Raw genomic sequence first — 23213 nt, 5'->3', positions numbered from 1 at the left:
ATTATAAAAAGAGAAGAAGAAAGCTCCCAAACTTCATGTTAATAAGTGAAGTGCATTTCGTAAGTTCTGTTATTTTGTGCGCGTCCCTGTTTATCTAGAAAATGGAGATATTTTGGTAAAGTTTTACCGATTTTTCATAAACAGAAAAATATAACTGAAATAAGTTATGTTATGAGCTTGTGTTTTATACTATCTATAACTTTTTTAAAGTGCAAAGACTGATCTACCTCAATCTTATTATCCAACGTTATTTGGTAGACAGGTAAATATATGTTGCATAGTATTTCGTTGTATTCGTGTGTAATCCCTGGGAATTGCTTTTTAAAGAAGTAATTTTCAATACAATCAATGTAATTTCTACTTTGCGGCATAGAATAAATGAAAAAACATTGTTTGGAATATACCAACTGAAATCTGGATAATAGGTACCTGTAGATGTGGTTGATGTATATTAATGTGTATGTGTAAACCACGAGAGTTTGTTATTTTATAACGACTTCCAGGGATTATGTTAATTTTTGAGGTCGCATAATAAAAATAGAAAATACAGTATACCTATATTATCAAAATTACTTAGTTAACAACTTATTTACATAATTAAGATAGCAATTCTTGTATGATATAGGTAAATTTTTTAAATTAATAATATTTGAAATTATTTGGTTGTCAGCTTTTTGGTTTTAAGTCAGTTTTTTTATTAAATAATTTTCAGTTCTCAAAGTACTAATAACTATGAAGTTATTTTGAATAATTTGTTACTATTTTTTGAGAGGCCTTTAAGGAATATTATTTATTAGATCTTATTAATGAATGGTACAGTGGGGATTCAGATCTTAGACATTAGGAAATGATTTATGATATGTTAATAAGGATAATCATTACTTTTGACATAATTTTGAGTGTGTAATGAGCTTTCCATATTTGTTATCTTTAACAAAACAAGTGAATGTTAATATCTGAAGGGTTTTTGTAAGTTCTGTGATTTTTTTTATAAGTAAGCAGATGACCTATTGATGAGGGATGACATTTGTAACAAGAAACTGTTCATAATAGTCACTCTAAATATTTATGGTTGTTCAATGCATAAATACTCAATACCAAACTCATGATACAAAATATATCCTATTATTTAATCAAATTTTGTTCATTCTTATCGATATTGATATTATCCATTAATTTTACAGTTTGCTAAATTTATATATTAAACTGCTGACACATAACATAACCCTTTCCACAAATTTTTTAAACATTTGTTGTAAGTTTATACACTTTTTATAACATGAATAAAGACTTTATGTTACACCTAGAAGGAATAATTTTTCTTGATATTTGGCAACATCAGAAGCATATTTGGCTATAATAACAATGTTTATAAATTTTCTTGCAGATATTATTGTTTTAGTAATGAGGTTACAGAAAGAGATAAAATTATTAATTACATTAACAGCATATTTAGTGAAAAATATGTTCAAATATGTAAAAAAATTTCTAAATAGATTTGTGAACTAAAAATATGCTCATTTTCGGGCGCAGAAGTATCAAAACTGTTTTTAGTCCAACTTGTCCAACATCCAATTAAATTGAAAGATAATCCTATATATACAGTGATAGCAATTTAATTCACTATCTAATGGCATTTTATTACTGTGATAAAGTGGGCAAAAGATAATTTGTTGATCTTTGGAATCTTTAATTTATAGGTTATTTGAATTCAACCATTTGTTTATTGATATCCATCTTACATGCTTTGGTAGTATCAAGTATGTAATTAATACATATAATATGTTCTTTATTCTGTGTATTACAAAATCTATTCTGCTATTTTGGAAATAATTTATAATAGATTTTAAAGATTTAGTTAAAAAGTGCACATTGTTAATTATAATTGTGATATTTTGATAACATATTAGTAAGAAGTACAAAAACGTTGTCGTTTAAAAAATATGATACAAAATTCTAGCATAAAAATAAGAATAATTAATAAAAACATTCAATCAACACAACACACAAACAATTAGGATACAACTACCTAACCACTTTTATGTGGTTAGGTAGTTGTAGTTTTTGAAATTTGGGAATTCTTAAATCTGTCATTAAGTTATTTTTTTAGGTAACAAAATGTCTGAAATAGTGTATCCTCCAGGATGTCGTCCAATTAGTGACGACTTAAATACAGACGAATTAATCCGTCGGTTAAAAACACTCGCACATACTTTACAAGCTATGGGACAAGACGATGGAGCTTATAAGCAATACATTCCATTGTCCCTTCACCTTGCAGAAGAGCAGTTTTTATCTCACACTTCAAGAGATGTTCAATTACTAATAGCATGTTGTATTGCAGACGTCTTGAGAGTATATGCTCCTGAAGCACCATATAAAGATCCTGAACAAGTGAAAACAATTTTTCTCTTTTTAATTACTCAGTTATCTGGACTGAAAGATCCCAAAGATGCTGCTTTTAAGAGATATTTTTATTTGCTGGAGAATTTGGCATATGTGAAGTCATTTAACATGTGTTTTGAACTTCAAGATTGCCAAGAAATATTCTGCGCTCTTTTTCAATTGATGTTTCGAATTGTCAATGATGAACATTCTGGACGAGTTAAAAGTTTCATGTTAGATGTACTGTGCCCTCTAATATCGGAAAGTGACATGGTCAGCAATGACCTTTTAGATATTATTTTAATAAATATAGTTGAACCTAACAAAACGCAACATAAAAATGCGTACTTTCTGGCCAAAGAGCTAATAATCAAAACCTCGGATACACTTGAGCCTTACATTCAAGCATTCTTCAATCATGTTTTAATTTTGGGCAAAGAGGATAAAAATTTACAAATTTGTGGTAAGGTATATGATTTGATTTATGAATTAAATCATATAAGGCCTCAGATTTTATTAGCCGTATTACCACAGCTAGAATGTAAATTGAAAAGTCCTCTGGAAAGTGACAGATTAGCTGCTGTTGCCCTTTTAGCTAAAATGTTCAGCGAAAAAGACTCTGAGCTTGCGCGTCGACACACTGCATTATGGAGGGCATTTTTAGGAAGATTCAATGACATTTCTATTGCAATTAGAACAAAATGTGTACAATATTCCATGCACTTTCTCCTAAACCATCCTAGTTTAAGAAAAGATATCACAGAGACTTTGAAAATGAGACAACACGACTCTGAAGAAAATGTGCGGTATCAAGTAGTAATGGCTATCGTTACGACAGCGAAAAACGATTTTCAAGTTGTGTCAGATTCTGAAGATCTTTTAGAATTTGTTAAAGAAAGAACTTTGGATAAAAAATTCAAAATAAGAAAAGAGGCCATGTCTGGCCTAGCGCTCATTTACAAAAAACATCTCAGCGATCCCGATGTACCTAATGCAACAAAAAAAGCCGTCACCTGGATTAAAGATAAAATTCTACATGGTTATTATATGGCCGGCATGGAAGATCGATTATTAGTAGAACGTTTATTGAATACTTGTCTTGTTCCTTATCAACTTCCTGCTGCAGAGAGAATGAAGAAATTATACCATCTTCTTGGCACGGTAGATGATCATGCAACTAAAGCATTCTTAGAATTACAGAAGAACCAATTATGTGTCAGAAAATTGGTTCAAGAATATTTGGAATTACATAGGCGATTTGCAAACGGTTCAAATGAAGTTTTGAAAGAATTGGCGATAAAAGTACAGAATTTATCCAGGTGTTTACCAGAGCCAGTTAAAGCTCATGAATATTTAACAAAATTTAGTAATCATCTGAAAAGAGATCAATTTCTGATGGAACAATTTGATATAGTAGTGAAGCCCTCTGTGAGCTGTAAAGAATGTTCTGAAGCAACAGCAGCAGTATTAAGAAAACTTGGTCCACCAGTTATGACAAACTTATATTACAACACAGTTAAAATGTTGCTTGAGAGAATAAGTTCTGTAATGATCGACCACGAAGCAATTAAACTATTAGTAGGATATGTTGAGGACTGTTTAAAAGGTGGAAATAGTATAGAAGAAATTGGATTGAACCCTGCGACAGCTGGAGATAGGGGCATAAAGTTGCTGGTTATGTTGAGTGTAGTATTTCCCTCCCATTTTCAATATAGCGATGTTTTGGAGCAACTGTTAGAATTATTGAAGTTAGATGATGAGAATGTTGCTCCTTTAGTACTATCTGTATTCACTTTCCTGGGAAAATATAAATGTTTATGTAAGTATATTACAAAATAATTATTATGATTTTGGAAATACCATCATATTCTTGATAGATTATTAATTTGTATTTTTCGAGAAAATGATCTTGCAAAGACAAATCAAATTAACAACATTGAAATTATTGTCAAACCTGAAGATGTTCTTGATTTCATATTTAATGTTTCCCAAAATAATATTATAAATAAATATTTCTATTTTTGTACTATTATCAATATCTTACCAATGTTGTTCGTAATTTCTCATCTATATCTTTTCATTTGACCGTGAATTTCTTCCAACTTAAGTCAATTCTTTTTGCTGCCCATTCAAATCCTGAATTGACAAAGACAACTATTTTATACCAATTTTAAATTTGCTTTTAAGGAATGTCAGGAAGAGAGAACTTATATTTTTTTCAAGTATTTTTCACAAAAAAATAAAATTCATATCTTCACTATAATCTTCATACTGTTTTGATTAAAATTTTTGTAGGCTGTAAACGACAAATCTATTGTTGCTATTAATGTAAGTATGTGTAATTTAAGGGGTCCCTTTTTCTTGCTGTGGCACTAATAATTCCATGCCTTAAAGAAAGTTCAGAATATGGGATGGCTGTAGCTGACAAAGATCTTCTATTTCATATGCTTCCAGGTGTAATGCTCTGGAGCTCTGTAGTCTCTCACACTTTGAGAGAATATGGATAGAGGTTTCATCTATTTATCTGCTTAACCTAGTATCTTCAGGTGTCCATAGAGGCGTAAATACCCGACAAAACTCTTGATAATCTTTATAGATTGTCATTACTCAAGTTAAAAGTTTTTATTTGGTTATAGTTTCCCAGTAGTATACTTGCATGTCTTAACCCTTGTAGATTGTTTCCAAGAACTGATTCTTTCTCCAGCTACCTTTTTTCTAGCATTTTCTCTATTTTCTGAAGTCTATTGCTCAAAAGGGTTCAGGTCCTAAGAAAAGTTTTTATGCCCTTACTTTAGTGAATCTATTTGCTATTTCATATCCCTCTACTCCAGTGTGTCCCAGAACCTGTTTACACTACCACTACTCCAACACTCACTATTACACTGTTACCGAGACCATCTTCTGAGACTTAAGGTACACTGGGTAACTTTATTCTTCTTACCTAGCTTATATAACTTGTCCACGCATCCCAAAACCAGCTTAGATATCATGACATTGGAGATTAGAGTTCCAGAGGCTTGGCTTTTGGACAAGATGATAATCTTCATTTGGAAGAATTTCTTTTTTAAGTTGAACTGTACACATTTTCATATTTGTGCCTCCTATTCAGTTCTGTTTGCTACTTTGAAGCAGTCCTTGTACCATTTAATGGCATTTTTATTTGTTCCTAGCATTGTGTTGGGATCCCATTTAGTTCTAAATCTTAGTTTTGAGGTAGATTTTCTCTGGTGACTCCTAATGTAAATAATTATTTCCTTTGAAATATTTAATTATGGGTAGTGTACATTATATATTACAAATTCTCTTCTTTCTGTGCTTCTTATTTGATGCTCTAATGGGTCTGCATTTATCTTTTTTATAGTCATTATATTCAAATATTCAAACAGTCATGCTCAAACTATTGTTCTAACATCAAATGTTGAGCTTTTGTTGAGAACAGCCCTAAACATATTGAGAATGGTAATTTTCTCATTTTTAGTTTTTTTAACTAAATATATAGCCATTCTCAAGAATCTGAATTTTCAATAAATGTCAAAAAGTAACTAACTAAGCATTTAAAATGGTAGGACTTTTCAAAACAAGGTATATTGGCCTCACAATAAGGAAACTAATAAAATTTATTTCTTTACGGTTTTATATAAATTGTCAATAAAATTTAAAATTGTGAGTGACACAGAAATAATAATTTTTAGCTGAACAATTTCCTGAAATCATGAATCAGTTAGCACCAATATGTAAAGAGTTTGCACAAACTGGAACACCCAAGCAAGCTAAAGGGGCAATACAATGTATCTACAAGAACATGCCAGATATGTATGATACTCTATTTTCTAGCATTTTGGAATCTATTAAAAACAATCTTACACCTGAATCTCTCAACTACAGAACTGCAATAGTTACTCTTGGACATATCGCCTTCAATATACCAGATCGATATAAGGTGCAAATAAAGAATATAGTCTCTAGAAAGGTAATATTTTTCTTAAATCATAAATGTAAATATGTCGAAGATATTAGACTTGTCATTTTCGTAATTATAATAATGAAAATGGCGGAAAAAAAATACAGTGATAGTTTCACCTTTTAATTTGCATTTTCTATTTAAATAACATGGGATAAAATTATTTTGCACTTTGGGTTTTTATGGTTCTTGTTGTAGACATTCAATTGGAATGAGCAAAATAGATTTTTACAGGAAATTTGACGCCCCACAAAAAGGGATTTATATAAGTTTGCTTGTTTGATATTTTCAGTTTCTAAAAAGATATTCGTGGTTAAAGTTGGATTGATGATACATTTTCATGTTTTCTCAATTTTTTTACGCAACTATCAACAATTGAAATTGAAAAAATATAAAAATTCATCATCAATCCAGCTTTAATCTTGAACAACTTTTGAAAATATTGAAAACTTACAAAAGACTTTTGGCAGTCATAGTTATACAAATTGCTAAGAACTAATTCTAGATGTGAACTTAAGGTTTAAAGAACATTTAAAGTTATTTTTGCAGTAAAGCTAGGCTAAGATGAAACTCTTGTATATAAACAGGTCTATTCTTAATTTTAAGATGAGGAAAAAGGTTTATGAATCTCTGGTATCGTCTATTTTTGTCTACTGTGCACAAAACGTGTGTTGTAAATTTATCTTTAAGTTAAGAAATTATGACTATATTTCTGTCAAAATTAACAAATTGAGTTGCAGAACATATGTATGTATTGGGGTATTATATAAACTGCGAACCCAAAAGATGTATCTTGTCCCCATTTCTTCACACTTTAAGACAATGTGGATAGAAGTTTTGTCCTATGTGCAAACATTGGACACCTGTTTATTTGAGGGAAAAACTTGTTTTCCTGAAAAAATACATAACGTACATGTGAGACATAAAAATCTGTGAACTAGGCCTCAGCATAAATATGCGCTTTTTCAAAGAAGTTTCATGTAAGTAGTTAATGGTTATAATGTTCTCCACAAGGACCTTAAATTGTGGTAAAATTCTGGTACAGAGCAATTTTTTGTAACTAAATATTTAGCACTTATTTTATGCAATTATAGTTGAGAATGTATGAAGTTCTTTTGCACTTTTAAGCAACTGAAAGTGGTTAGGTGGAAGAATAAGATATATGCTGAATTTCATATGATGTGTGTATATTGTGTACTTTGTGAATTGTATTTAGTACAGAATCAGACCAATAAAGCTGAAACTTTCATTGAAACATTTTTGATAAAGTTAATAAAGAAAATTAGTCGAATTTTTTAAAGCACCCTAATAGATAGAGAATTTTAGGAATAAGAATTTATGTTCTTAGCTTGTTTGAACAGAATTTTAATATTTCACTTTTTATTATAAAACTGAAAATTAATTCATAGTTTTTTTGAAGATTGTTAAAGAGCTTCTAGTAAAGGAAGGTCGAGAAACAGAAGTTGACACTGACGGTGATTCTTGGTGTTCTGAAGACGAATTACCTGAAGAAACAAGATGCAAAGTGGAAGGCTTGAAAGCAATGGCAAGGTGGCTGTTGGGTCTTAAACAAGATACGGCTTCTGCTCAAAAAACTTTCAGAATGTTGAATGCATTTATATTACACAAAGGTGATCTTTTACAATCAGGACGGTTGTCAAAAGCTGAAATGTCTTGGTTAAGACTAGCTGCAGGTTGTGCAATGCTGAAAGTTTGCGAACAAAAAGGCGTCGGGGATCAGTACACAGCCGAACAATTCTACAATTTATCTCAACTTATGACGGATGAAGTTAAGCAAGTTCGAGAAATATTTGCCACTAAATTACATAAAGGTAGGTATTTTGAAATTAGCAAATTATCAACTCAATATTCTTTTTTTGTCATAAAAATCTCTCTACTTGTTCTGCTTTAGAATTATCCAAATGCTTTTCACATGAGAATTATGAAGTTTTATTAATTGATATTAGAAATACACTTTCACATACAGAACACATTCACCTACAATCACAAATACACTGTCTTGTCATTTAAGCCAAATATTAACAGGGAACTATGAAAGGCTCGAAGGGACACAGTGTAATTGTGAGTGTTGGGATAGAGGTACTAATTAGTAAAAAACATGTCACTTAAGTGAAATTTGATATTGTTTGTTAAAGTTTGCCTTTATTGTTTTTTGATTATAGTTTTCTCAGAATGCCAAGAAGTATTAGCTCCCAATTTGAGGCAGCAATTCGTCACCATTATCAATGTCATACAGCTCCCAGTGGAGCAACTCTCAGTATTTCAGAATCTGTGGTAGAACAATGGGGTCGCTATCCTCATGTGTCATTTCGTGTGTTTTGTCCAATTTTGTTGACCAGTGCTCTACATTTCCTATTTTTTTGGATATTTCTGTAGCCTTTTTCTATATCTGTTGCAAATTCTTCTTCATGCTTGTCCATTTTCTTTGTCCTATTGTATTATAATATAATGTATATATAGTATATGTAGTAGTGTATATCTATTTCCACTTCGTAATTGTTATGTCTATTTTCTCTTCTTCAGTTATGTTCCAAAGGTGTTTATTATTTATCATGTTAGCTAAAAAAAAATTTACATACAACTCTTATGCATCTGTTAATAAATTATCGAATTTTCTGGAACATTTTATTATGTTTACAAGTTTTAGCCCCTTATAAAGAAACAGATTTTACATTGGTCTGAAACAGTCTTAGTTTTGGTCTTAAAATACATGCTGAAGGCCATATTTTATACAGTGACATGAAAGCCTCTTTTGTGCCTAGTCCATTTTTCTTTTGATGTCTTTTTCAGTACCTCTATTTGTACTTACTATGCTGCCTAAATAGCATAATTCTTCCTTCCTTTTAAATCTTTCTTTTTGCTTCTGTTTTGCGATTTTTTTAATATCTTTGTTTTTTGCGGTTTATATTTAGTCCTACTGATGTTGTCTTATTGTTTAGTGTGTTTAGTTTTCCCTTGCATGTGGTTTCTATTTGTTGTTAATAAACATGTCATCTGCAAATTGAAGGTTCTACAATTTTTCAAATAGGTTCCAGTTGATTTCTGACCTTATATCCTCTGATTTTCTCATAATTTGTCACCATATTCCTTGTTATTTTGTGTATGTTTCAAGAATTAGTATTTTATGTATATATACCTTGGATAAATTAATTAATTGAGGTAATGAAGATGACGACAACCAAAACTCACCAAAAATTATACATCTTTGATTCATTACAATCTTACCGTCACTTGCGCATGTTTTTTCCTCACTAATGTATATCTAAGTTACTGTGATACCAATAATTGAACATTAAGTATTTATATCAGTTATTTACAACTTCAGCCGTACGTTTTTCTGTAAGTATGTGCTTTCATGTGATGTAACATTTGAAAATATTTATTCAAATACACCGACTGATTCACTATGACATCAAATTATTGACTGATTCATTAAAATAGTATTATCACAATCCAGAATTTTCAATTACTCGAAATCTCTAGTTTGGCGCAAACAAACAACAAGGCCTTCTTATAAATTGTCTCTATAAAAACTGCAATAACGTAATGTAAACAGATCACAAAAACAATACAACAAATAGCCATCACATAAAAAAACATAATGTAAATAGGTTCATTCGAAAAACTTTAGCATCAAATAACATAAAACAGGATCGGCCTCAAGCTCTATATTAGTGGACGAGTAGATAACAATATTATATTAATTACCTTTTATTTGCACTAACTGAATTATACAAAACGTTTATTACTATTGATACTAAACTGTACAGTTTACAGAAATAAACTTGAATATTTTAATTTTTGTTTTAGGTTTAAATAAAGGATTGCCAAACAAATGTCTGCCTTTGGATTTTATGGGTTATTATGCACTCGCCGGAAGAGAACCAGAAAACCGTCTACGAACGACCATCAGGAATTACATGATTGCTGACATTAATAGACGTAGGGACTATGTAAAAACATTGACAATGGGTACAGGACAAGCAGATAAAGCACTAAGTCAACTGCCTCATATATTGCCAGATTATATGCTCGTTTTTGCTGTACCAATTTTGGCACATGATCCACATTTAACCAAATGGGATGATGTACAAGAACTCATGAAAGCGAAACAGTGTCTTTGGTTCATTTTAGAACCACTAGTTAAAAGTGATTACTTTAGTTATGGATTTTACAAAAATTTGATAGAAAAAATGAAAAATCATAAAGATGCTGTTAGGCCTGATGATGACTCTATTAATTATGTAAGTATTTATCATTAGCAAAAAATTGTCTCCAAGTTATGTCAAAATTACTTTTTTCATAACATAGGATGATTCTAGCATTTTTAAAGTTGACAAAATTGTTGGATTTCTTATAGCTTTTCATTTATCTTTGGTCTCTCTTATACCCGTTTCTATCTCAGTCTTCTATAATATTCTTGGTTTATTACTTTTCTAAATCTTTATCTGTTCCCACTTGTAGAATGTTTTGGGAGTCGTTTTGGCTTTACATCTTTATACCTAGAAGATATTTTGTACAAGACTCTACATCACATTACTCTGCTTCCTTAATACGTAGACTCCTCCCAAAGAAGGCTATTTTTTGGGTGGTATTTGATGGGCAGTAACCAACCAACCACCAGTCATCACGAGATGTTCTTCAGTCTTCTTATCTGATATGGTCATGTATCTTTTGGATTGTCTTGGGCCTGAAGTGTTACTCCAGTAAGATTCCATCTGATTCTTTTGCCATTCGTTCAGTTCACTATTGATGTGGCATTTGCCCCTTTTTTAGCTCTCTCATTTCCTGGTATACCCTGGTGGCCTGAAGCTACATTAGGGTTACTTTGTTTGTGTTAGTTAGTGCTTTTAGAGTTTGTTTAAACTTCCACACTAGTTTGGATGTGCACTCAATAGATTTCAGGATCTTCAAGGCCGCTTGGCTATCTGAGAGAATGTATATGTGCATTTTAGAGAGGTTTACCTGAAAAATAGAGAGTGATGTTCCTAGAGGTATGGTTAGCATTTTGGTCCAGAAATGCACAGTCCAGCTTCTTGTGCTAGCGTCTGACTGTCTGTATACCAGAGAGATACATTTCGAGCTTATGGAATATTTTTGTTGCTTCATGATTTGTGATCATCCAATTGGTTATCTTTGTCCAATGTGCATTTGGTCCATTGGTTTGTCACTGCTTTCTGTTTCATTAGCTCTAGATTCCTTAGATTACCTATCAGATCTCCTGTCTTGATTAGTGGGGGCGTCGCTAAATGCCCATTTATCTTCAGTATGAGGTGAAGAGGAGGCAAATTCAGTAACGCCTCTAAGGCTGTAGTAGGGCAGGTTGACATTGCCCCTGTAATACTTTTGAATCTTGTTCAATTTTTTTTTGAGAGGTTTTTTGTTCAGTTTTTGGCCACCAAACAAGAGCTACATATGAGATCATGTGTTTGATTACTGTTTGGTATATCCAGAATACCATTTTAGGCTTTAATCCCCATGTCTTACCAACAAGCTTGTGACAACTCCATATAGCCGCAGTGGCTTTTGCAATTACTTTCTCGAGGTGATTGTTCCAAGTAAGTGTTTTTTCCTCTATAACTCCTAGATATTTTGCCTCATTGGAAAGTATTAATTTAGCTCCATTAAGGATAGGTACGTTTATATATGCCTTCCTTCTCCTTGTAAATGGGCTTATCTCACTTAGTTTTCCCGTTATTCTTTTCTGGTATTCCGTTTTTATTGTCATTAGTTGATGTTTCATATTTCCTCTTGATTGTCCAATTTTCTGTTGTGTATGTTGCAGTTGGTACTCTTATCTTATTTTCATTTTCACATTCATATCTATATTTTGATGTTCTAGTATTATTCTATTAAATTCTTAGTAAAATCGTATCGATTTGTTGGGGCTTAATAATCAGAAATGTTTTGAGATTGATGTAATAATTGGATATTTGGTTGCTTTGAAAATTTAGATTTTGGTGGTTTGTGGTCAATTTTTGGTGCTTAAATGGTAAAGATCTAGTAGTAGTATGTCAGTCTGAATGCTCAGACCATCCAGAAATTTTAGGAAAGTATGAATGGACCAAAAAATACTCTACCATCCATAAAAGCTGTTGAGCGATGTTCTAAAATTTAAGCTTCTATAACGGTTTTTATTTTTAATTTGTGGCATTGTTTCTGTGAATACTTTTTTATATATCAACAATCTTTGATGAGGATAATTTTAATGAAATGTTTCGAATCTAGAAAATATGGGCCCTTTGTGACCTAGCATCCGGCCTCCTACTTACCCGATCAACAAACTACGACATCAAAGATTTTATAAGTGAGACGCGCATTCCATTGATGTATTTTGTACCACAACCGGATTTCTTCAATACCAGGGTTTTTCTCCCTCCAGAACTCCAATATCAACCTAATTTGAAAACCGGCATTACCCTAAATATGCTCAATACCGAAAGGCAGAAAAAACCTAAACCTAAAAAACCGGAAGGTTGTGGTCCTCTTGGTACAGATGTTCAAGTAAGTGTTTCATATTTTCAATTTTCAATCAATTATTTTCTTAGGAGTGACTACTTATTATAGAATATATTGGAAAGGTAGAAAAAATAAATATATAAATATATTTGAAGGATTGTTTAACAAAATAATGTTTGTCAAATAATTAGATAATTTTTATTAGTGATTCTACCTTTCTTTACTTTTAGTGCTGGTAAGTATATTGGGATGTTTAACGGAAAACCTATTTTATACTTAAAAAAAAATATCTTTTATCAATACACTTTCTTTTTCTATCATTTTTATAAGTTGTTTCTTTTAATAATTGCAAAAGAAATTTATATTTTGTCTATTTTTACTGCATCCATATAAAAATTTTATCATATCATGTATCTCCTTCCAATAATTTTATAACATCATATGTAATATGAGCAACAACTATTATTTTAATTACATTAATGACTGAATTAGTAAATTTAGAAAATGATTGTCTTAAGGAGACAGTTTTAAGTTGATAATATTTTCACATCTAGCTTGCGGATGTTGATGGAATTGATGCTCAGGTATGTTTATATAAAACTCATATTGATGTTATTTAAATTTATTTTATATGCCACTCAAAGCATCCTATCAATAAATTTCAATGCCAAATTTAGAGAATTACTTAATTTTTACATATAGAATTTAAAAAAAAATACAGTCAAAATAATGTTTCAATTTTAGTTTAAGTGGAATAGAAGTTCATATTTTGAAACCTTCACTTGATCTGGCTCGAAATAGCTAACAAATGGTTTTTTAGCTAATAGACAACATTCAGAAACTATGTTAATAACTTACTACATGTAAAAAATTCAATATTTCGCCTTGTTCAGTAATGGTTTAGTTGAATTTAAATGAGTTGTTTATTTTATAGGGAGGGTTCAGTATCTGCAGAGCTTAAAAAAATAAGAACTGAAACAATGATAACTTAATCATTTAAATAATCTAAATTAAACATTTTCTATTACTTAACCAACAGAAAATTTTCAATACTTAGTAGTCGCCTTATAATACTTTGATAAACAATTCAGTTAAGTTCTGCGCGCTATTTCTTTGACCTTCGACGTCTCACGTTGCAGTACCGGTAGTCTAAAACAGGAGCATGTTTAATTGGGGAGATTCGTTGCATTGAGTACAGTACAACGCTTAATACATTGGTTAAGTGCCAAGTAAATAAGAATGTTATGTAAGGCTATGCCAATGACTGGGTTTGATATTTTAACCAAAAAATATATTGTTTTCATCCATTTTCATATTTGCATGAAATATGTTCTATTAGTAATATTTTGGTTAGGTTAAATATACTGAGACATAATAAAAATGTGTCGAAAAAACTGGTACATATTGTGAAAAATTATGAATTGTGTGAAATTTTGTACGGCATTTGAATGCTGACATGATGAAAGTATGGCATATTTCTTCGAATATAATTTTGTTGGCTGAATTAGATGCAATTATAAGTGAGTTCCGAAACAAACCTTAGTTTGGTGATCAATTTACTGGCGTGGTTAATTTACCTAAAGTGGTAACTAAGTTGTTCAGGACAGTTTTGAAAAGTGTAGTTCCAATAATCCATCATTTCAGCTCAGAAGCTTAAAAAATCTATGGAAATTTAACACAGACCTTGTTCAAAGAAACATTGAGGAAAACCTAAGCTGCGTTCGCAACTTTCCTAAACTAAACTTTATTATATAAACAAATTTTATTTCCATTTACAATAAAATTATTTGTCTCGTATAACGATTAGTAGTTTGTAAATAATATGCAATTTTGATGCATGATACTTTTATTGTTTCTAGATCATATTTTCTACCTTTATTTGTTTATTATTTATTTTCAGTGTTTGAAAATGTTTTGATTCAATTGTATATTTATATTTTTACATTATGTTCGAACATAAATTAACTTTATCTTAAAAAAAAGTCGTGCCCTATTTCTGCCTTATATACAAAAAATTCGCTTGCTAACGAACTGTCACTATGGCATGTAGATTTATAAAAAAGTTCTGTGGTCATTTCCAAAAAGGCCATCATTTCATATAACATTGGGCAACCAGTGAAGTGAACTCTAATTTGATATAGTTTATATTTTGATGAGTGACAACATCATGTTGAAGAGAATGAACATTTATTGACATTAGTCCACTAAATTACATAGAATCAGCCTGGGCAAAAATTATATTCCACTATGAAATATAACTCGTCTAACAATTTTGGGGGAAGAGAACGACTTTGTATATTGTATTATAAATATCTAAAAAATCAATTCTCATAATTATTAAAACTATGGTAGTTCACTCCTATGAAAATGAAAATTGTTTTCCATACTTATGTTTTTATTTATGTATTTAAAATTGTGATTTGCGTTGAAAATATTTGCTTCTGGTACATTAGATAAATTGTATATACAGGTTGACTCATTAAGAATGTCCAATCTCTGAACTATAGATTGTAGACCTTCAAAATATGATGATTCTACTCAACATGCTTTATGTAAATATTGCTAGTTTCCGAGATACGGGGTGAATTGGAAATTTGCATAAAGCATGTTGAGCAGAATCAATCATATTAAATATATATATATATATATATATATATATATATATATATATATATATATATATATATATCAATCTGGTATCATTTGTCGTATCATTTGCATAATGGTAGTGGTAGATTAAAAACAGTTTAGTCATACTATAATTTTTATTGCCCATTTATTATTTTATTTTAAGCGTATGGTGACTCACAAACTTTTGAATTATTAGTACGTTCTGTGATAAAGCATTACAAAAATGAATCCTTTTTTTTACTCTCCAAGAAGATATTTAAAAAAAACATTGATAAGAATCTATAATTTTAAAACACTAATGCAACTGGTGTGTTATGTAATAATTTGAAGCCAATACTGAAGCACTTCATTTGTTATACATTTTTCATGATTTCTTAAAAGGAAGTTATTTCAAGAGTTTAACAGACACTGCGTAAAATTGTATTATTGAAAAATGAAAAATAAACTGCAGCGAAGTAAAGAAAAACAAATATTTGGTTTTCATTAACATTCCGCTTTAGATAATAATCATTATTATTTATTTTGCAGCCCTCGGAAGCATCTGAGACAAAAATTCAACTACCTGGTCTGGAAGAAGATATCGATGAGCCACCAGCAAAAAGGCTAAGGGAAAGAATGAAAGTGGATCTCGACAAGTGAGTGTGTGTATATAAGACAAAACTACAGAGTGTGTGATCTCCACAAAATGAAAATCATCAGGACTCTTCAGTGCTTTTCTTTTGCAATTAGAATCATTTAATTTGTAATTAAAAGTTAAGAATAAGGATTTTCTATCTACTTATTATCAAAGCGGTTCGAAAAATCGGCACTTCTGGACATTTTTTATCGTGAACCTTTTTTTCAAGTTAAAATTACTGTTCTAATGAGAATCATCAAAAATTTTCTACATAATGGTATGTTTTGTTTAGAACAATGTAAACAGCATATTAGTATACAACATGGGTTTCAAGGTAACCAAAAAGATAATTTTTTTTATGAATGTATTATGGAATATACTTTTGGACACAATTTTATCCAATATGTCCAGCACCTTACGCCTCATATTATTTAACATTTCCTAAACCAACTTATCATCTCCAATGACCACAGGTAAATTTAAGTTCATGTTGGTGTAGCAGTGAAAAATGTCTTAGTTTTTTAAAAGACATCTGTTGCTTTAAGTAAGGGTTTAATAATTGATTGTAGCTTTGAAAATGTGTAATTTCTGGATTGAAACATACCAAACATTGTCTTCGTTATCTTTGGTTGTGCTTTATGGAAATCAGCTACAATTTTGCTCACACGTTTACTCGCACAGTCCCACAAGTTTATGTTGTATGTCCAATTTTGTACTCTATTACTACTTCTATTTGTCACTAGATAAATTATCATGATTTATCCAGCTTTTTTCAGTGTCTTAATAAAATTTTTCAGTTAAATAGTCCCTTTACCTATAGTTCAATTGACTTTGTTTTATAAGTTGGAATCTCTGGAAGTATTAATGATATCCATCACCTCTACATTTGTTTATCTTGTATGTCCAATTTTGTATTCTATTACTACTTCTTTGTCACTAGACAAATCTATTATGGTTTGTTGCTTTCCTGATGAGATTTTTCCTACCTATAGTTCAATTGATTCTGATTCTTACTTAATTTTAAATTTGAAAATGTATATTGCTGTACTTTCTTCACTATTATCCAAATGGGATTCATCATCATGCTGTTTAATCTCTTGGATTATGGCTAGCGCTTGGGGCACCTACATTCTCATATCTCAATTCTTTTCTGTTTTTTGATTTGGCTTTCTAGTCTACTATTCCTAGGATGCTAGTATCTTTTTCAATTTGGTTTCTCCAGGTATTTCTTGGTCTGCCTCTGCCTCTTAGTCAAAGATCCATTGTGTTATCTTTCCTGTAGGTTTCTTTCTTATTATATCCTGACCAATTCAGTCTTAGTGCTTCTACATACTTTATTATATTTTTTCCTCCCAGTTCTTCATCTATTTCTCCATTTTTCTTCAATCTTATCTCTCCATCTCCTATAATATGTGGTCCAAGTATAGTTCTCATTATTTTCTTCTCGATTATCTTCAGGTCTTCTTAGTTATTATTTGACAGTTGTTTCCATGGCGTACGCAATCAATATTCTTATTAATGTTTTATATATTTTGTTCTTTTTACTAATATTCTTGATTTTGAGTAACTTTTTATTTTTTCCAAATGTTTAATATGCTTTTTCTATTCTCTCTCTTATTATTTCTTTAGACGTTTGTCCTATTGTTATTCCTAGATAATTGAAAGATGATACAGTTTCAAATACGTATGTCTGTGTCTTTAGGTGGTCCATTCCTCTTTCATCTTGTTTTACTATCTTCATGTATTTGCTTTTTTCTTGGGATGAGATGGGATTACTCCTGTAAAAAGGTCCCTTTACCTTACTTTAGGTCCATTGACTCATTTCTAAGTTAGCATTTCTGAAAACTTTCATGATACCCATTACCACTACACTTTACATTAACCGACGTGCATTTCTTTCACCAAGTTATTCTCTTCAGCGCCTAATGACAAATTCAATTGTTGTCTTTGAATATATTAATGATTGTTTCATCTGGAAAATCAACGAATATCTGGAGAATCTTTAGTTGTTATTTATGTTAAGTAATTATAAAGTTATAAAAATATAATATAAATTAAAAATTTATACCATACGTCCAAATTAGAGATTTTTAAGTACAGTAGAAGTCCGATAATCCGGCACGTTCGGGACCGTCTCGGTGCCGGACTACCGAAAATTCCGGTCTATCGGGGGGTAAATATAAGAACAATTAGGTTAATAATAAACTAAGAATACAGTATGCAAATACATACAACAAAGTTTATTTTACATTTCATATAATGTATGTACACGTACTGTAAAACATATTTCACTTAGATTTAAAAAAGTCACGAATGTTTTTTTGTTTTCTTGACTTTTGGCGTTTAGTATAAAATTTATTTCTAATGATATTGAAATCAATAATTTCTGAAGCACTGTAGCTAGTACTAGCCTCAGCAAAAGAGATAAACTTATTTAGTGATTCTGCCCAGCTGATTTTTTCCTTTTCTTCCATTTTGGCATCTGAGTCATTTTCTTCAAGATTTTGAGTATGCTGAGGGTTTACTAAAATGTTGATAATGTCCTCATCGGTTAGTTCTTGTTCAACAGGCTCATTGTGTGTTGTATTTTTTACCTAGTTCCAAGACTGTGCAATATCATAGACTGCATCTTTTACTGTAAACTTTTTTTGAAAATCTTTTAACAGGCCTTGAATAAAAGACCTTCTTTAAAAGCATTTAAAATTTTGAATAACCCCTTGGTCCATGGGTTGAATCAAAGATGTTACGTTAGGTGGGAGCAGAGTAGCAACAATATTTCCAGAAACTAACTCATCTACTGGCGGATGGGATTCACAATTGCCCAAAAGAAGGATGGCTTTAGTATCTTCTGGTAGACCAAGGCTTTTGAAGGATTCCTTGCCTTCAGGCACAAAGTGGTGAAAAAAGCAGTCTTTAAAGAGGGCGGCTGTTATCCACGCATTTGATTGAGCATCGTATTGGACAGGCAAGTGTGTAACATTCTTAAAAACCCTGGGTTTTGCAGATTTACCTATCACAATAGGGGTCACTCGGTGGTTTCCAGACGCATTAGCACATAGCAAAACGGTTAATCTGTCTTTTTTTTTTTAAACCCTTGGCTGCTTTTTTTCCTCCCCCAGCTAGTGTAGATGTTGGTAAACATCGTCACACTAGCCTTGTTTCATCAGCATTGTAAATCTGTTCAGGTGATAAATCATTATCAGCCACGATTTTCTCAAACTCGTCTTTGTATTTTTCTGCAGAGTTTTGGTTTGCTGAAAGGGTTTCTCCAGTTACATCAAGTCTTCGAATTCCATGCCGAAACTTAAAGTTTCTGAGCCAATCATCAGAATAATTAGATTCACTTTCAGCAACTCCTAAATCTTAGCCGAATTTCTTTACCTTTTCAACAATCATTGGCCCTGTTACCGGCTTTCCTTCAGAACGTACTGCACTAAACCATTTGAACGATACACTATCTAGCTGTTCCAGTTTTGGTTTTTTTAATGTTTGTGTAGAAGCCAATTTTTCAGTTGTTACCAATTGAGAAGCAAACTTCATTAGTTCATCTTTTTGTTTTTTAATGTCATAAATAGTTGATGAGCCAATATTAAACTCATTCATTAAAACATTTCTATTCTCGCCTTTTTCTAGCCGTTTGATGATTTCTAGTTTCTGATTGAGAATAAGTGTTACGTGTTTTCGTTTCTCTCCTTATGAACTCGAAGGCTTAGGTTTTGAAAACATGGTCACTGTACAGTTAGAACAAAAATCACTTTTTTTATAAACAGTTTCAAAAGTTACGTTTACTGCGATGTGAAAGAACACAAAACAACAACGTACAAAAAAATGGCGAAGACGCTTCGTGATTGATTAACGGAGCTGCACTACACGGTGTAGTCTACACCTGAATTTGTTGTGACAGCTGAGACTAGCCGGCCGCTAATTGTTTCCGAACAACACCGAGCGCTTCCGGATGATCTCGAACTACCCCGAAAACTTCCGAATAGTTCTCGAGCGGTTTTATTTGCTTTAAAGACACACTTTTAGGGAAAACCAAAATTTTTACAATTTTCCGGAGCGATGCCGGACTGTTGGATGCCGAACTAATGGACTTCTACTGTAATACCGTAACTATTGCCCAATAACTATTTTTTTTTCGCAGCTTCTCTTTCTCCACTGATTTTGTGATGTTATTCTTTGGAAGTGTTGAAAAGATATGCTTTTTTATTTTGATTGATTGAAAATTTTTCGATAATTAGAGAATAGTATATTTTTCTTCTAGGTAGAATTAACGTTATATCACCGATTTAAGTATATATATTACATAAAGATATCTGTATTTTAACTATTTCTATTATGCCAGAAGTGTACATGTTTTCCGAATCCCAATTTTGTACATTTAGTCAATAATTCTTAGAATTGATATGTATCCTTACATCATTTTTTCATGGGCTATTTACTTTGCTAAATTAAGTAACTTACATGACGAATAGGTTTTATCTAGTTAGAATTGGTTTTCACTAAATGTCTATAGTCAATATATGAGTTGATAATGGAATTATGACTGGCAACTGGTTTGAAGCTAATTGTATAGTGGATCCCATCGAACTGGTTCAAGATGAAATGAGCAGAGTGGGAGATAGATTCAATCTATTGTGAAGGAGACATATTTTAAAATTTGAAGACTTGCAAACAACAAAAACTAATTATTACAATGGATTTACACATCCTGCATTAGTTTTCAAGTATTGACTTGCTGGACAGGGGACGTAGTTAGAATAATTGTAGCAAGAGTTTGGGGATACAGAATAAAATATTTGTTTTCTCAGTGGGAAAAATAAATTTTCAAACAATCCCTGATTTGTACTGGAATGTGTAACTAATTTGACACTCAGCTTGTTGTATTAAAGATTTTATGAGATATTTTTATTTCTATTATTAATTAGGACCATAAATATACATTTGGCATAATGTTGAGGTATTTGTCTTTGTCATAATATTGAAACCCTATATATCAAAGGAATCCATTTATAAACCAATTACTTTCTGTATTTGCTTTCAAATTGTGCGCTGACATGGTGGTAAAATATTGATTTATGTATATTTGTATGAATTTTTATGATTATTAAAAAAGTAACTATTCTATGTAGAAAAATATATTAGTAAATGGCCTATGAAATATCGTCGGTGCGAAAGATTTTTGAATTTTAACTAATAAGTAAAAATTGAACCGGATTTTTCACAAGAGAAATTATTTTTATAAATGGGCGATTTTTTGGTAAAACGAGTCAAGTTGTGTTTAATTTATCGTTTTCCTTCTCGTTTAATTGTTTTATTTATAAACGCGAAGAAAATTGTAAGTTGTAAGTATAAAATATAATTTAGTGAAAAATATTATTTTCTATTTCCTGATTATCAGTTTCATATTCTGTTCTTCTTTCCCTTTAAAATTGGCCTTTACCTATGTAATTAAGCAGTTATCGAATATTCTAGAGTATTCTGGAATAAACGTTCATGACTATACAAGTTATTATGACAAAAATATACAACATAAACGTGAAGTTTGGAATAGTTTTGGAACGTCATCAACAGCCTTGTCATCATTTTCTTGCATTTCATTTTTATAAATATTCACAATCATTTGTTTTTTGCTAGCATTAAAACTTCTTAACCGTTGTATAGCAAATGTCAACAACTTCATCAGCTGTATGCGTGTCAGATATGTTTAAGAAAATAACACAACATACAAAAATAAACAATCTCACTGCAGTATGATAATACGATGCCGGGTGTCGTCCCTGTACTACACCTGATCTAAAAACTTGCAGCTGCCACGCTGCATTTGCCCGGGATATTTACATGCTGATCTTTGTTGTGGTTTACTATTTTTCTTCGATAAATAGATTTCAATAGGGGTTTGGAGACAAATATCATTGACAGAAGATAATGGACTGTTGACTCTCAGTCCACAATAATATATAATAGAGCCACTTGGTACAAAGACGAATGAGTTGGCCAGAGCAGATTTCTGCGAAGGATATCCCAAAATAAGTGAATTTTTTCGCTTCGGGACCATCTTCATCAACGCTAGAAAGAGTAATCTGAAACTGCAAAAAGTACTACAAGAACTGATGAGCGATAGCTGCAAGGTTCAGCTCTTTTGGGTGCCCGATCACCCGGCCAACGGTTAAGCTGATTCGCTCGCCAGATTGGGATAAACAAATCTACCAATGGGCCCAGAACCCACATATCAGTAGTCTGCTCGCAAGAAACTGCAGAGATAGATTGAAACATCTGATACGAGATAAGATGGGCCTTCTGCCTCTCACCAATCAGCAGCTCCACTTATATAGGCGCGAAAGTCGATTGCTGGTGAATGGAGGAGTAAGAAATACAGACTACGTGAGTTTCCAGCACTCACATGTGCAAGGTTTAAACAAATGGGCAAGCCTATCAGTTTGTCTTGTGATGTTAAAAGTTTCAAATTAAGGTGCCTGATTACCTTTTCAAAAGATATCGGCCTTTGGTAATTTTAAGTGACTCTGACGACCCACTAGCCAACTATGAACAATTTTACTATTTTTTTAAATTGACACTTCCATTTAAACATATTTAACACTATTTAAGAATGGAGTGAAGAAAGTTTCTTTTTGGACAGTCTTTCTTTGTATAATACAACTGAGTTAGGAAGGGAAATTCTAATCACAGAATGAAATGTTTAAGAATCCCATCAGTGCACCAAAATATAACTATTCTAGAGCAAATTATTTTGTAAACAAGAGCTGCTGATGATTTATTGATGTTCGTATATTTTTTAAAAATCTAAGATTGTGGTTCTTGCAATTCTTTAGTCGAGAACTTACATTGATACATAGGTAAAGTTACAAGTATGTTTTCTGTATTTTAGGGCTGGATAATTGATCCTTACAATAATTAGTCTTTGAATATGATATCCGCAGTGCTATACCATTCAACAAATTTCTTAATCTTAGTCTTGGGAAATTAACTCTTTGAGAAAAAAGCTCTTACGCCCTGACACAAAAAGTTTAGTATGAGGATCCTTTTTATGAAAGTAAAGTCACCAAGGACCCCAATTATAGAAGTCGCATAGTAATGAATCAAACTGACTTACAGCAGCAGTGCCTCAAGATTTGCTCT

At 31.4% G+C, this 23213-nt stretch overlaps 1 protein-coding gene across 1 annotated transcript; it reads left to right on the top strand.

Annotated features, from left to right (window-relative positions):
• Positions 1 to 27: 27 nt before the first annotated feature.
• LOC130441995 (sister chromatid cohesion protein PDS5 homolog B) lies at positions 28 to 21446 on the top strand. The gene is made up of 7 exons (XM_056775938.1): positions 28 to 262; positions 2111 to 4204; positions 6078 to 6355; positions 7767 to 8178; positions 10178 to 10611; positions 12596 to 12871; positions 15986 to 21446. Exons 2-7 carry the CDS (start codon positions 2119 to 2121, stop codon positions 16094 to 16096), a joined length of 3597 nt encoding a protein of 1198 aa, XP_056631916.1. The 5' UTR covers positions 28 to 262; positions 2111 to 2118; the 3' UTR covers positions 16097 to 21446.
• Positions 21447 to 23213: the final 1767 nt, after the last annotated feature.

Source organism: Diorhabda sublineata, chromosome 3 (genome assembly GCF_026230105.1).
Source record: "Diorhabda sublineata isolate icDioSubl1.1 chromosome 3, icDioSubl1.1, whole genome shotgun sequence".
NCBI lineage: Eukaryota > Metazoa > Arthropoda > Insecta > Coleoptera > Chrysomelidae > Diorhabda > Diorhabda sublineata.
This window is presented reverse-complemented; position numbering and strand designations above follow the sequence as displayed.

Bases quoted from the DNA above. Each gene is read 5' to 3' on its own strand.
- LOC130441995 (XM_056775938.1), top strand. From the start codon at position 2,119: ATGTCTGAAATAGTGTATCCTCCAGGATGTCGTCCAATTAGTGACGAC. The intron at 8,179-10,177 runs GTAGGTATTTTG...TTTTTGTTTTAG, and splicing joins TGCCACTAAATTACATAAAG to GTTTAAATAAAGGATTGCCA. The intron at 10,612-12,595 runs GTAAGTATTTAT...TTTCGAATCTAG, and splicing joins ATGATGACTCTATTAATTAT to AAAATATGGGCCCTTTGTGA.